This window comes from Pygocentrus nattereri, chromosome 20 (assembly GCF_015220715.1).
Source record: "Pygocentrus nattereri isolate fPygNat1 chromosome 20, fPygNat1.pri, whole genome shotgun sequence".
Taxonomy (NCBI): Eukaryota; Metazoa; Chordata; class Actinopteri; order Characiformes; family Serrasalmidae; genus Pygocentrus; species Pygocentrus nattereri.
The window spans coordinates 34,055,011-34,070,728 of NC_051230.1; the positions used below are offsets into that span (position 1 = coordinate 34,055,011).

General features: G+C 49.8%; 1 protein-coding gene across 2 annotated transcripts in view; it reads right to left on the reverse strand.

Annotated features, from left to right (window-relative positions):
- Window positions 1–8,189: 8,189 nt before the first annotated feature.
- pgam5 (PGAM family member 5, serine/threonine protein phosphatase, mitochondrial) overlaps window positions 8,190–15,718 on the reverse strand; it is a 10,391-nt gene continuing 2,862 nt past the window's right edge. The window contains exons 2-6 of one of the 2 annotated variants that reach the window (XM_017725200.2): window positions 13,491–13,666; window positions 12,770–12,895; window positions 12,522–12,610; window positions 11,394–11,524; window positions 8,190–10,699 (exon numbers count right to left, since the gene is read on the reverse strand). In XM_017725200.2, coding sequence (XP_017580689.1) covers window positions 10,549–10,699; window positions 11,394–11,524; window positions 12,522–12,610; window positions 12,770–12,895; window positions 13,491–13,666 — 673 coding nt within the window. In that variant the 3' untranslated portion in view covers window positions 8,190–10,548. Of the gene's footprint in view, window positions 10,700–11,393; window positions 11,528–12,521; window positions 12,611–12,769; window positions 12,896–13,490; window positions 13,667–15,718 lie in introns of both variants that reach the window. The other variant, XM_017725199.2, reaches the window with a different exon arrangement.

Sequence of the window (15,718 nt, forward strand, 5' to 3'; positions counted from 1 at the left end):
CATAAACCGAGTCCGTTCTGCAGTTTCTCGCAAGGCAGAGCGAATAACCGACTCTAAACGTGGGTATCGTGACATAAACCGAGTCCGTTTTACGGTTTCTCACCAGGCCGAGCGAGTAACTGAGTCTAAACGTGGGTATCGCGACATAAACCGAGTCTGTTCTGCGGTTTCTCGCCAGGCCGAGCCGAATAACCGACTCTAAACGTGGGTATCGTGACATAAACCGAGCCCGTTTTACGGTTTCTCGCCAGGCTGAGCGAATAACCGACTCTAAACGTAGGTATCGTGACATAAACCGAGCCCGTTCTGCGGTTTCTCGCCAGGCCGAGCGAATAACTGAGTCTAAACGTGGGTATCGTGACATAAACCGAGCCCGTTCAGCGGTTTCTCGCCAGGCTGAGCGAATAACCGACTCTAAACGTGGGTATCGTGACATAAACCGAGTCGGTTCAGCGGTTTCTCGCCAGGCCGAGCGAATAACCGACTCTAAACGCAGGTATCGTGACATAAACCGAGTCGGTTCTGCGGTTTCTCGCCAGGCTGAGCGAATAACCGACTCTAAACGTGGGTATCGTGACATAAACCGAGCCCGTTCAGCGGTTTCTCGCCAGGCCGAGCGAATAACCGACTCTAAACGTAGGTATCGTGACATAAACCGAGCCCGTTCAGCGGTTTCTCGCCAGGCCGAGCGAATAACCGACTCTAAACGTGGGTATCGTGACATAAACCGAGTCCGTTTTACGGTTTCTCGCCAGGCCGAGCGAATAACCGACTCTAAACGTGGGTATCGCGACATAAACCGAGTCTGTTCTGCGTTTTCTCGCCAGGCCGACCGAATAACCGACTCTAAACGTGGGTATCGTGACATAAACCGAGCCCGTTTTACGGTTTCTCGCCAGGCTGAGCGAATAACCGACTCTAAACGTAGGTATCGTGACATAAACCGAGTCCGTTCTGCGGTTTCTCGCCAGGCCGACCGAATAACCGACTCTAAACGTGGGTATCGTGACATAAACCGAGCCCGTTCAGCGGTTTCTCGCCAGGCTGAGCGAATAACCGACTCTAAACGTGGGTATCGTGACATAAACCGAGTCGGTTCAGCGGTTTCTCGCCAGGCCGAGCGAATAACCGACTCTAAACGCAGGTATTGTGACATAAACCGAGTCGGTTCTGCGGTTTCTTGCTAGGCTGAGCGAATAACCGACTCTAAACGTGGGTATCGTGATATAAACCGAGCCCGTTCAGCGGTTTCTCGCCAGGCCGAGCGAATAACCGACTCTAAACGTAGGTATCGTGACATAAACCGAGCCCGTTCAGCGGTTTCTCGCCAGGCCGAGCGAATAACCGACTCTAAACGTGGGTATCGTGACATAAACCGAGTCCGTTTTACGGTTTCTCACCAGGCCGAGCGAGTAACTGAGTCTAAACGTGGGTATCGCGACATAAACCGAGTCTGTTCTGCGTTTTCTCGCCAGGCCGACCGAATAACCGACTCTAAACGTGGGTATCGCGACATAAACCGAGCCCGTTTTACGGTTTCTCGCCAGGCTGAGCGAATAACCGACTCTAAACGTAGGTATCGTGACATAAACCGAGTCCGTTCTGCGGTTTCTCGCCAGGCCGACCGAATAACTGAGTCTAAACGTGGGTATCGTGACATAAACCGAGCCCGTTCAGCGGTTTCTCGCCAGGCTGAGCGAATAACCGACTCTAAACGTGGGTATCGTGACATAAACCGAGTCGGTTCAGCGGTTTCTCGCCAGGCCGAGCGAATAACCGACTCTAAACGCAGGTATTGTGACATAAACCGAGTCGGTTCTGCGGTTTCTTGCCAGGCTGAGCGAATAACCGACTCTAAACGTGGGTATCGTGATATAAACCGAGCCCGTTCAGCGGTTTCTCGCCAGGCCGAGCGAATAACCGACTCTAAACGTAGGTATCGTGACATAAACCGAGTCCGTTCTGCGGTTTCTTGCCAGGCTGAGCGAATAACCGACTCTAAACGTGGGTATCGTGATATAAACCGAGCCCGTTCAGCGGTTTCTCGCCAGGCTGAGCGAATAACCGACTCTAAACGTGGGTATCGTGATATAAACCGAGCCCGTTCAGCGGTTTCTCGCCAGGCCGAGCGAATAACCGACTCTAAACGTGGGTATCGTGACATAAAGCGAGCCCGTTCTGCGGTTTCTCGCCAGGCTGAGCGAATAACCGACTCTAAACGTGGGTATCGTGACATAAACCGAGCCTTTTTTACGGTTTCTCGCCAGGCTGAGCGAATAACCGACTCTAAACGTGGGTATCGTGACATAAACCGAGTCGGTTCTGCGGTTTCTCGCCAGGCTGAGTGAATAACCGACTCTAAACGTAGGTATCGCGACATAAACCGAGTCGGTTCTGCGGTTTCTCGCCAGGCTGAGTGAATAACCGACTCTAAACGTAGGTATCGCGACATAAACCGAGTCGGTTCTGCGGTTTCTCGCCAGGCTGAGCGAATAACCGAGTCTAAACGTGGGTATCGTGACATAAACCGAGCCCGTTTTACGGTTTCTCGCCAGGCCGAGCGAATAACTGAGTCTAAACGTGGGTATCGCGACATAAACCGAGTCCGTTCTGCGTTTTCTCGCCAGGCCGACCGAATAACCGACTCTAAACGTGGGTATCGCGACATAAACCGAGCCCGTTTTACGGTTTCTCGCCAGGCCGAGCGAATAACCGACTCTAAACGTGGGTATCGCGACATAAACCGAGTCTGTTCTGCGTTTTCTCGCCAGGCCGACCGAATAACCGACTCTAAACGTGGGTATCGCGACATAAACCGAGCCCGTTTTACGGTTTCTCGCCAGGCTGAGCGAATAACCGACTCTAAACGTGGGTATCGTGACATAAACCGAGTCCGTTCTGCGGTTTCTCGCCAGGCCGACCGAATAACTGAGTCTAAACGTGGGTATCGTGACATAAACCGAGCCCGTTCAGCGGTTTCTCGCCAGGCTGAGCGAATAACCGACTCTAAACGTGGGTATCGTGACATAAACCGAGTCGGTTCAGCGGTTTCTCGCCAGGCTGAGCGAATAACCGACTCTAAACGCAGGTATTGTGACATAAACCGAGTCGGTTCTGCGGTTTCTTGCTAGGCTGAGCGAATAACCGACTCTAAACGTGGGTATCGTGATATAAACCGAGCCCGTTCAGCGGTTTCTCGCCAGGCCGAGCGAATAACCGACTCTAAACGTAGGTATCGTGACATAAACCGAGCCCGTTCAGCGGTTTCTCGCCAGGCCGAGCGAATAACCGACTCTAAACGTGGGTATCGTGACATAAACCGAGCCCGTTCTGCGGTTTCTCGCCAGGCCGACCGAATAACCGACTCTAAACGTGGGTATCGCGACATAAACCGAGTCGGTTCTGCGGTTTCTCGCCAGGCTGAGTGAATAACCGACTCTAAACGTGGGTATCGCGACATAAACCGAGTCGGTTCTGCGGTTTCTCGCCAGGCTGAGCGAATAACCGACTCTAAACGTGGGTATCGCGACATAAACCGAGTCCGTTCTGCGTTTTCTCGCCAGGCCGAGCGAATAACCGACTCTAAACGTAGGTATCGTGACAGAAACCGAGTCGGTTCTGCGGTTTCTCGCCAGGCTGAGTGAATAACCGACTCTAAACGTGGGTATCGCGACATAAACCGAGTCGGTTCTGCGGTTTCTCGCCAGGCTGAGCGAATAACCGACTCTAAACGTGGGTATCGCGACATAAACCGAGTCCGTTCTGCGTTTTCTCGCCAGGCCGACCGAATAACCGACTCTAAACGTGGGTATCGCGACATAAACCGAGTCGGTTCTGCGGTTTCTCGCCAGGCTGAGCGAATAACCGACTCTAAACGTAGGTATCGTGACATAAACCGAGCCCGTTTTACGGTTTCTCGCCAGGCCGAGCGAATAACCGACTCTAAACGTGGGTATCGTGACATAAACCGAGTCCGTTCTGCGTTTTCTCGCCAGGCCGACCGAATAACCGACTCTAAACGTGGGTATCGCGACATAAACCGAGCCCGTTTTACGGTTTCTCGCCAGGCTGAGCGAATAACCGACTCTAAACGTGGGTATCGTGACATAAACCGAGTCCGTTCTGCGGTTTCTCGCCAGGCCGACCGAATAACTGAGTCTAAACGTGGGTATCGTGACATAAACCGAGTCGGTTCTGCGGTTTCTCGCCAGGCCGAGCGAATAACCGACTCTAAACGCAGGTATTGTGACATAAACCGAGTCGGTTCTGCGGTTTCTTGCTAGGCTGAGCGAATAACCGACTCTAAACGTGGGTATCGTGATATAAACCGAGCCCGTTCAGCGGTTTCTCGCCAGGCCGAGCGAATAACCGACTCTAAACGTAGGTATCGTGATATAAACCGAGCCCGTTCAGCGGTTTCTCGCCAGGCCGAGCGAATAACCGACTCTAAACGTGGGTATCGTGACATAAACCGAGCCCGTTCTGCGGTTTCTCGCCAGGCCGACCGAATAACCGACTCTAAACGTGGGTATCGTGACATAAACCGAGTCGGTTCTGCGGTTTCTCGCCAGGCTGAGTGAATAACCGACTCTAAACGTGGGTATCGCGACATAAACCGAGTCGGTTCTGCGGTTTCTCGCCAGGCTGAGCGAATAACCGACTCTAAACGTGGGTATCGCGACATAAACCGAGTCCGTTCTGCGTTTTCTCGCCAGGCCGAGCGAATAACCGACTCTAAACGTAGGTATCGTGACAGAAACCGAGTCGGTTCTGCGGTTTCTCGCCAGGCTGAGTGAATAACCGACTCTAAACGTGGGTATCGCGACATAAACCGAGTCGGTTCTGCGGTTTCTCGCCAGGCTGAGTGAATAACCGACTCTAAACGTAGGTATCGTGACAGAAACCGAGTCGGTTCTGCGGTTTCTCGCCAGGCTGAGCGAATAACCGACTCTAAACGTGGGTATCGCGACATAAACCGAGTCCGTTCTGCGTTTTCTCGCCAGGCCGACCGAATAACCGACTCTAAACGTGGGTATCGCGACATAAACCGAGTCGGTTCTGCGGTTTCTCGCCAGGCCGAGCGAATAACCGACTCTAAACGTGGGTATCGCGACATAAACCGAGTCGGTTCTGCGGTTTCTCGCCAGGCCGAGCGAATAACCGACTCTAAACGTGGGTATCGCGACATAAACCGAGCCCGTTCAGCGGTTTCTCGCCAGGCTGAGTGAATAACCGACTCTAAACGTGGGTATCGCGACATAAACCGAGTCGGTTCTGCGGTTTCTCGCCAGGCTGAGCGAATAACCGACTCTAAACGTGGGTATCGCGACATAAACCGAGCCCGTTCAGCGGTTTCTCGCCAGGCCGAGCGAATAACCGACTCTAAACGTGGGTATCGTGACATAAACCGAGTCGGTTCAGCGGTTTCTCGCCAGGCTGAGCGAATAACCGAGTCTAAACGTAGGTATCGTGACATAAACCGAGCCCGTTTTACGGTTTCTCGCCAGGCCGAGCGAATAATCGACTCTAAACGTGGGTATCGTGACATAAACCGAGTCGGTTCAGCGGTTTCTCGCCAGGCTGAGCGAATAACCGAGTCTAAACGTAGGTATCGTGACATAAACCGAGCCCGTTCAGCGGTTTCTCGCCAGGCCGAGCGAATAACCGACTCTAAACGTGGGTATCGTGACATAAACCGAGTCGGTTCAGCGGTTTCTCGCCAGGCTGAGCGAATAACCGAGTCTAAACGTAGGTATCGTGACATAAACCGAGCCCGTTTTACGGTTTCTCGCCAGGCCGAGCGAATAACCGAGTCTAAACGTAGGTATCGTGACATAAACCGAGCCCGTTTTACGGTTTCTCGCCAGGCCGAGCGAATAACCGACTCTAAACGTGGGTATCGTGACAGAAACCGAGTCCGTTCTGCGTTTTCTCGCCAGGCCGACCGAATAACCGACTCTAAACGTGGGTATCGCGACATAAACCGAGCCCGTTTTACGGTTTCTCGCCAGGCTGAGCGAATAACCGACTCTAAACGTGGGTATCGTGACATAAACCGAGTCCGTTCTGCGGTTTCTCGCCAGGCCGACCGAATAACTGAGTCTAAACGTGGGTATCGTGACATAAACCGAGTCGGTTCTGCGGTTTCTCGCCAGGCCGAGCGAATAACCGACTCTAAACGCAGGTATTGTGACATAAACCGAGTCGGTTCTGCGGTTTCTTGCTAGGCTGAGCGAATAACCGACTCTAAACGTGGGTATCGTGATATAAACCGAGCCCGTTCAGCGGTTTCTCGCCAGGCCGAGCGAATAACCGACTCTAAACGTAGGTATCGTGACATAAACCGAGCCCGTTCAGCGGTTTCTCGCCAGGCCGAGCGAATAACCGACTCTAAACGTGGGTATCGTGACATAAACCGAGCCCGTTCTGCGGTTTCTCGCCAGGCCGACCGAATAACCGACTCTAAACGTGGGTATCGTGACATAAACCGAGTCGGTTCTGCGGTTTCTCGCCAGGCTGAGCGAATAACCGACTCTAAACGTGGGTATCGCGACATAAACCGAGTCGGTTCTGCGTTTTCTCGCCAGGCCGAGCGAATAACCGACTCTAAACGTAGGTATCGTGACAGAAACCGAGTCGGTTCTGCGGTTTCTCGCCAGGCTGAGTGAATAACCGACTCTAAACGTGGGTATCGCGACATAAACCGAGTCGGTTCTGCGGTTTCTCGCCAGGCTGAGCGAATAACCGACTCTAAACGTGGGTATCGCGACATAAACCGAGTCCGTTCTGCGTTTTCTCGCCAGGCCGACCGAATAACCGACTCTAAACGTGGGTATCGCGACATAAACCGAGTCGGTTCTGCGGTTTCTCGCCAGGCCGAGCGAATAACCGACTCTAAACGTGGGTATCGCGACATAAACCGAGTCGGTTCTGCGGTTTCTCGCCAGGCCGAGCGAATAACCGACTCTAAACGTGGGTATCGCGACATAAACCGAGCCCGTTCAGCGGTTTCTCGCCAGGCTGAGTGAATAACCGACTCTAAACGTGGGTATCGCGACATAAACCGAGTCGGTTCTGCGGTTTCTCGCCAGGCTGAGCGAATAACCGACTCTAAACGTGGGTATCGTGACATAAACCGAGCCCGTTTTACGGTTTCTCGCCAGGCCGACCGAATAACCGACTCTAAATGTAGGTATCGTGACAGAAACCGAGTTCTACAGATTAGGTTGAATGAATGAATGTAGGTCTGTATGAATTGAATGAAATGAAAACACTGAACATGGAGATTTATTGGTTTTAATCATATTGTCATAATCAAAGTAATCAAACTGCACAGACGTTACTGATTAAATGGCGCTGATCATTTGAACACGTACTGCCATGTCTTCCTCCCTGAACAGCCCGATTTATTACAAACGACCACAAACACGTATACGAACACTTCGCCGTCGCCGGTGCTGGAAATTTGGTTGTAGGCTGTGAAGTTTCTTCTGAAAACCTCCACAAACGTTTGAGTAAACAGCACTTCAGACAGACTCCACTCCACATCAAGGCCTCTGGAGGGGTTTGTGTTAAAACACCCTGAAAAACACCTCGTTTCCTCAAGACCCCAGTCAGGAATCACCACAACGGAGGTAATCTATACATTAAAGTCACTGTTGGTGGTCTGTCATTCAGAGCGATTTGGTGTGAAACGCTCCGTTCTAGATAACATTAGAGTCAGAACTGTTCACAGTGGTGGTGATGGGAACCAGACGTCCCCCTCTAAAAGCTCCTCACGGAAAGTTCCTACATGAACTGGTTCTGAATTCACTGCCTGATGACTGAGACGCTGATGATGAGAAGATTTTGGCCCTAAAGTCCATTCATGGTGGAGGGAGCCGTGAGACTTTCCACTATTTTTCCATCAACATTCCATATAAGCCCAGAAGACTCATGTATGGTTCTCTGGTGGTTCTGGATGGTAAATAAAATGTCTATATCGGAGTTGTAGTCATGGTGACTTGTTCCCCTGGTTCCCATCACCACCACTGTAAAGACACCTGAAGCATCTCGCACCAAACCCTCTGAATCACTTTACAATTGACTTGTGCAGAAATTGACAAGTGTGTGAAATTCTTTTCCTCTTTAGCTTTAGCGCTGGAGCTCCAACGCTATTCTAGCCCACAAGTGATGTGAAAATCAACTGGCATCATGCAAACACTTGCTTATGTGGATTAACACTGTACGAGATAACACACTACGAGATAAATACGCTGCATGCGTTCGTCCATTTCTGTACATAATTACGGCTTCAATTACTTGTAAGCTACATCAGCCTTGTAGCTCCAGCGCCACAACTAAACAAGCCAAGACACCAAACGTCTTGACCGATTAGCTACACTTGGGTTGAAGGTACAGTGTGAAAGATTTAGTGGCATCTAGTGGTGATGTTGCAGATTGCAATCAGCTGGATCCTTTGCTTCATCACCCCCCCCTTTCCAAGCGTGCAGCAGAACCCATGGCAGCCGTCAGGTTTTTGCTTCTTTGACCACGAGGATTTGACTTCGCCGGCCCTCTGTGCTAAATAATTAGTTTCGTCCTCCATTTGTCAAAATTCAGGTTCTCAAACTTCACAACACGAAATGGTTGTTAGCACCAACAGCAACCACTGATGATTCTTCTTTCTACATCTTCCTACCGGAGCTACAGCGCCACCAAATCCAAGCCACCTCTTCAACGTAAATATGTGAAAGGCGCTCTCTAGAGGCAGTGTTTGGTTTGTCCGTTCAGGGCTGGGACCACTCGATTTAAACTGGAAATCTGGACGACGCATGAGCCAAAGAGTAAGTCATTACCGCCACTGTTTTACAGCTGCAGCCTGATATTGGCTGTGTCTGAAACATTCTGAGGCAGTGAGGCAGCCACTCACGTCTGAATTGAATATTTATGTAAAACGCTGCCTGAGGTTCCTCAGTTTGGTCGCTTTTTGAAGGCAGCACAGACGTATCCTAACCTTCTTAAAGACAGGAAAGAACAGCTAGCAGTGCGGTGTCGTATCTTGGCAGCAGCGTAATGCATCACTGCCTTCTTGGTTGCAGGTGCGTCCATTACAATGCTGCTTTCTAAGGCACTGACTTCTGAGACAAGGCCTTGAGACAGCTGCCTTCAGTTTCGGACACCGCTTTAGACAACACTGACAAGCCTTTGCTGCACATGCGTGGCAGCTGTAACCATTAACATCTTTTTCCAGGGCAGGTGGAAGGTTTTACTTCATTTCAGACACTGATATCGGGCATCAGCCATAAAACAGCGCAACTTGGCAGCTTCTGTCGTAAGACGACTTGCTCCCTATGTGGATATGAAGGGCTTACGCTACGCCAATGAAACACAACAGTTTATAGTTACAGGTGATTATCCACCAATGAAAACATGGATTTGTTTACTTTATTTCTGCTAATATATGCCTAGAAATCTTCCACACTGCACCTTTGAAGCTGTTTACATTTGATTTCGCCAAACTATCCCTTGCTACGGGAAGCTCTGGAGCGGCTGAAGCTCTGTTTCGGTGGATCCTGACTGGGGCTTTAAAGCTGAATAAACAAAGACGACGCATGCTGGTTCTTCCCATGATGGGCTCAGATGACGAAGCTTGGCGCAGGGCCGGCACTGGCGAAGCTCAGGATCACCTCGTGCTGAAAGCTGGCCCTGGAGTACTAACGTCACCAAAGGAGCTTAAATACAACACCTACAAAAATAATACATACAGCAAGTTTACTCTCAAGACACTTAAGGAGGAGCTGAGGGAGCGGCAGGCTGCGGCGATATTCCAGCTGATTTAGAAATCTGACGGAAATTTTACACAAAACTAGCAACATCAGGTATCGTCTGGTCGGCCATGCAGGACGAGACTTACATTCCAAACGTCTCCGTTAAAGTAGTTCTACACGTACGTCTTAATTTTGAAATGACTCAAACTTTGCGGAAATTTCCGAGTTGCCTGCCGCTCCCCCGTGTCGCTGAAGCGACAGTTCGTCAAATGATCCTATGTACACACTTTCCCACTCACCCAAAATGCAGTCGATCAGGAAACGTTTGGCGAAGTTAAGATTAGCTACGAAGCTAATGTCGGAGACATTATAAAGGAGGAGGAGACGGTTGACTGGTTGGAAAACGCATGGGACAGTTGCTTAAGTTGGGCTCTGTATAAGAGAAAAGCCCCACCCTCCTATATAAAAAGAGCCAATCAGCTTGTTGATAAAGCCGCACGCATCACTGTAAAAGGCGCTTAGCCAAAACAACCTGTGTGATATCTGAGCACATTTGTTTACGTTTACTAGTTATTTTAACATTTTAAAACCGTTTCAGTTTAAAGGTGGAAGCCTGGTATAAAAACACCTCTAAACGCAGACGCTGATTGGTGGGTTTACGTTAACGGTTAACTACATCGGCCTCTAAACCTCGGACGCCAAACGCGTCTGATCGGCTTCATTCGGGCTCAGTAACGGGGAAGAGCTGTGTAAAGCTGATTTTTCTGAACTATCGCTTTAAACTGGACGGTGTGGAGTGTCAGCTGCGGGTGAGTTTGTCCGGAGGCATGAATCCGGAGTCTCCCAGCGCTCGCAGAGCCACTCGGCCGCTCGGACGGATCGTCAGCCACGTGATGCTGCCGTTATTCAGGCCCATCCGCAGCCAGCCCTCCGGGGGGAACTGCAGAGCTCTGTGAGACAGACAGACAGACAGACAGACAGACAGACACAAACATTTCAGGAAATTCCATGAAATTCCATTTGGTTATTTTGTGTGGAACATATTTAAAAAGCTGGAAAAGTGCATTTAATATTTCTGACAAAAAGCATTTTAAAATGCAATTTATTTATGTATCAAATACATTTTTAAATTGTTTAAAATAAATAAATAAATATTTATTTACACATTTATATATAAAATTGCATACGAGTTCATGCCTCCAGGTTTCGGCATCATTTTGCACCACTTGTTATGGTCTATTCATCAGGTATATATTAATGTGTACATACCATTTATTAAATATTCCAGACAGAAATATTTTAGGCAGCTACATTTTAAACATTAAAAAAATGAATATTTAAAATGTTTTTCAAATATCACATTGATATATCAGATATTTTAAACATTTGAGGTCATTTCAGTTGAAATTTTGAAATGTTTCAAAATGTGCCACCTCAGATTAGACGCAGTGTAAGCAACTACATTTTAATATTTATATTTAATATATAAATATTTAAAATATAATTCAATCACACAGCAAAGGCTGGTAAAATAATGAGCGAATTGAAATTAATTCAGTGATTCCCCAGCTTTGCGGTCTGTACGACACACAGTGACTGCATGAACACACACACACACACACACACACACACACACACACACACCTGCAGACAAAATAACGGATGACGTTAGCGTGACAGACGATGATCTCGTAGCTGTCCTCCTTCTGCTTGGGGTCGGCTCGGTGGATGTAGCGCCGGAACGCAGCCTCAATGCGCGCGCCGTCCTCGTGGTACTGCTAAAGCGCACAAACACACACAAACACACACACACAGCTCATATAGCACACACAGCACGACACCTGCGGTCTACGATCCACCTCAGCGCTGATGATCAAACACCTCCTCAGTCTGAGCTTCTGTGGACCAAATACACATGACTCTGTTTCTCAGTCTGGTATAGCTGGAGCAGTTACTACTGTGGTGCTCTAGGTGGCGCTGAGCTGCTCTCACTCTTATTTATAGAATAATTACAGGTGGTTCCTGTGGTATTACAGCTTGTTAGAGTTGCTTCATGGCTGTTAAATGGTTACAAAGGTGTTGCCAAGCCGTTGCTATGCTATTCCAGATAGGTGCTAGGGCGTTGCCAGGCTGTTGCTATGCTATTCCAAATGGTTGCTAAGGCTTTGCCACACCGTTGCTATGTTATCCTAGGCGGTTGCTATGGTGTTGCTAGGCTGTTGCTATGCTATCCCAGGTGGTTGCTAAAGTGTTCCTAGGCCGTTGCTATGCTATTCCAAGTGGTTGTTGAGGTGTTGCTAGGCTGCTGCTATACTAAGGTGTTGCTAGGCTGTTGCTATGCTATCCCAGGCGGTTGCTATGCTATCCCAGGTGGTTGTTAAAGTGATGGTAGCCCATTGCTATTGTAGCCAAGACACCGCGCAGACTGTACGCTGACTGGGGTGAAATTAGACGCAGAGCTTAAGCTTTTTAAAACCGTCTTAAATCTAAACGCATGTGATTCAGGCTCAGATCACCCAGACTCTACACGCCCACCATCGATCCTGGAGCCCCTATTAAAGAAGCTACGAACTGATGTCAGCCACATCTGACGTTTGGATGCTGGACATCAACACAGACAAAAGGCTCAGAGACGACATCTTCGTGACCTCTGCGGCGGGTCAGAGATCTGAGGTGGGTCGAGAAACACTGAGGTGATCTGACGTGGAATGACCTGAGGAAGCACACTGAGCATATCTAACAGGTGTGACGCAGGTGAGCAGGAGCACTGACCACAGCCTCCGGTTTCCAATGAGTCACAGGTGGGATGGGCTCTATGGGGGCACCTTCTCTCAGCAAATCACAGCTCACCAGCTCCACTCCTGAAACACACCATTTCCAAGAAACCAAACCACAGCTACACACATTAGAGCGCATTTTCACAACACTTAAAACCTGAGGAAGCAGCGAACTGGTCGGAAAACTAATCGCAGCTAACTTTTACAAATTATTCCAATTTTCTTCCAACTCTCCGACCTCACCTGGCAGATGCTTGCTGATGATCGTCGCAGTCTCGATGGCTCTGGCCATAGATGAGTGGACCATCACATCATATTTCAGCCCCAGAGACGCCAGCCGCTGACCCACCAGCTCCGCCTGCTCACGGCCTGCAGCACAGATGCACCGATCAGGTCATCAGAGTGTCCTCCTGAAGCTCCACCTCACTGGTGTTCAGTTAGAGACTGCAGATCATCTGTAGATGCTCAAGTTTATGTTCTCTGTCCTCTAGTCCTTCATCAATGGTCAGTTCCTGACCACAGAGCCACTCCTGTCTGGATATTTGAGTGTATGGTGCACTCTTATCCCAGCAGTGACACTGCTGTGTCTGATACAGTACCAGGACCAGTGTGACTGCTGTGCTGAGAGTGGACCACCACCCAAATAATATCTGGACAACAGCGGTCCTGTGGTCAGAAACTGACCAATGATGGATGGAGTAGAGGGCTGATGAACAACAGATGGACTACAGTGTGTAACTGTACACCTACATAGTGGAGCTATTAGGTAGGTGTTTCTAATAAAGTGGCCAGTAAGTGGAAGCACAAGGTGGGTGTTTCTGATAAACTGGCCCTTTAGTGGAAGCACAAGGTGGGTGTTCCTGATAAACTGGCCCTTTAGTGGAAGCACAAGGTGGGTGTTTCCAATAAAGTGGCCAGTGAGCGGAAGCACGTCGCTGTCCGTGCTGATGTGTCCTGCTCGTACCTAAAGGCGTCAGGATTCTCTCTCGGTCTCCGTTCCCGTTCAGGTTGTACTGCGAGTGCCTGATGAGGAAGATGTGGCGAGTGGCTCTGGGTTTGTTGTTGTTCTCCGTTTCGGAGCTGTTCTCCTCTCCGCTGACTTCTTTCTTCCTGGAGTTCAGCATGAAGGACGGGTCCCTCCTGTGGTGAGGGGGAGAAGAGCACAGCGGACCCTCAGCAGGATTTCTCTCGGAGCGTTCCTGAGCGCAGCTGCATGCCTGTGTCTTGGACAGTTGAGCTGCTGCTGTACTGCTGTAGTTTGCTTCAGGGTTAACGGAGGTTCTATCTTTAGGCCTCACAGCCTCTGACTAAGAGCTCAAATCCTGGAGGGAACCAGATCAGCTACATTAATCTCGCTCTCCAGGTTCCTTCATCTTTTCCTGCTCCCCAGCTACACCTGGACCATGACGTAAAGTTATACAAACGATCATTTAACAGCTCCGACTAACGAGCGTGGGCAACACCCTGCAGCTCGACTTCTCCCTGATGGAAAATCATTACCACACAATTACCAACTGGATTAGCTTCTGATGTCACTGATGAATTTATCATAATAAACTTCTTCTACCTCTGAGTGTGAGTGTGTGCGGTATACAGCTCTGAGTGTGAGTGTGTGCGGTATACAGCTCTGAGTGTGAGCGGTATACAGCTCTGAGTGTGAGTGTGTGCGGTATACAGCTCTCAGTGTGAGTGTGTGCGGTATACAGCTCTCAGTGTGAGTGTGTGCGGTATACAGCTCTCAGTGTGAGTGTGTGCGGTATACAGCTCTCAGTGTGAGTGTGTGTGCGGTATACAGCTCTCAGTGTGAGTGTGTGTGCGGTATACAGCTCTCAGTGTGAGTGTGTGTGCGGTATACAGCTCTCAGTGTGAGTGTGTGTGCGGTATACAGCTCTCAGTGTGAGTGTGTGTGGTATACAGCTCTCAGTGTGAGTGTGTGTGCGGTATACAGCTCTCAGTGTGAGTGTGTGCGGTATACAGCTCTCAGTGTGAGTGTGTGCGGTATACAGCTCTCAGTGTGAGTGTGTGCGGTATACAGCTCTCAGTGTGAGTGTGTGTGCGGTATACAGCTCTCAGTGTGAGTGTGTGTGCGGTATACAGCTCTCAGTGTGAGTGTGTGTGCGGTATACAGCTCTCAGTGTGAGTGTGTGTGTGGTATACAGCTCTCAGTGTGAGTGTGTGTGGTATACAGCTCTCAGTGTGAGTGTGTGTGCGGTATACAGCTCTCAGTGTGAGTGTGTGCGGTATACAGCTCTCAGTGTGAGTGTGTGCGGTATACAGCTCTGAGTGTGAGTGTGTGCGGTATACAGCTCTGAGTGTGAGTGTGTGCGGTATACAGCTCTCAGTGTGAGTGTGTGCGGTATACAGCTCTCAGTGTGAGTGTGTGCGGTATACAGCTCTCAGTGTGAGTGTGTGCGGTATACAGCTCTGAGTGTGAGCGGTATACAGCTCTCAGTGTGAGTGTGTGCGGTATACAGCTCTCAGTGTGAGTGTGTGCGGTATACAGCTCAGTGTGAGTGTGTGCGGTATACAGCTCAGTGTGAGTGTGTGTGCGGTATACAGCTCTCAGTGTGAGTGTGTGTGCGGTATACAGCTCTCAGTGTGAGTGTGTGTGCGGTATACAGCTCTCAGTGTGAGTGTGTGCGGTATACAGCTCTGAGTGTGAGTGTGTGCGGTATACAGCTGAGTGTGAGTGTGTGTGCGGTATACAGCTCTCAGTGTGAGTGTGTGCGGTATACAGCTCTCAGTGTGAGTGTGTGCGGTATACAGCTCTCAGTGTGAGTGTGTGTGCGGTATACAGCTCTCAGTGTGAGTGTGTGTGCGGTATACAGCTCTCAGTGTGAGTGTGTGTGCGGTATACAGCTCTCAGTGTGAGTGTGTGCGGTATACAGCTCTCAGTGTGAGTGTGTGCGGTATACAGCTCTCAGTGTGAGTGTGTGCGGTATACAGCTCTGAGTGTGAGCGGTATACAGCTCTCAGTGTGAGTGTGTGCGGTATACAGCTCTCAGTGTGAGTGTGTGTGGTATACAGCTCTCAGTGTGAGTGTGTGTGGTATACAGCTCTCAGTGTGAGTGTGTGTGCGGTATACAGCTCTCAGTGTGAGTGTGTGCGGTATACAGCTCTCAGTGTGAGTGTGTGCGGTATACAGCTCTCAGTGTGAGTGTGTGCGGTATACAGCTCTCAGTGTGAGTGTGT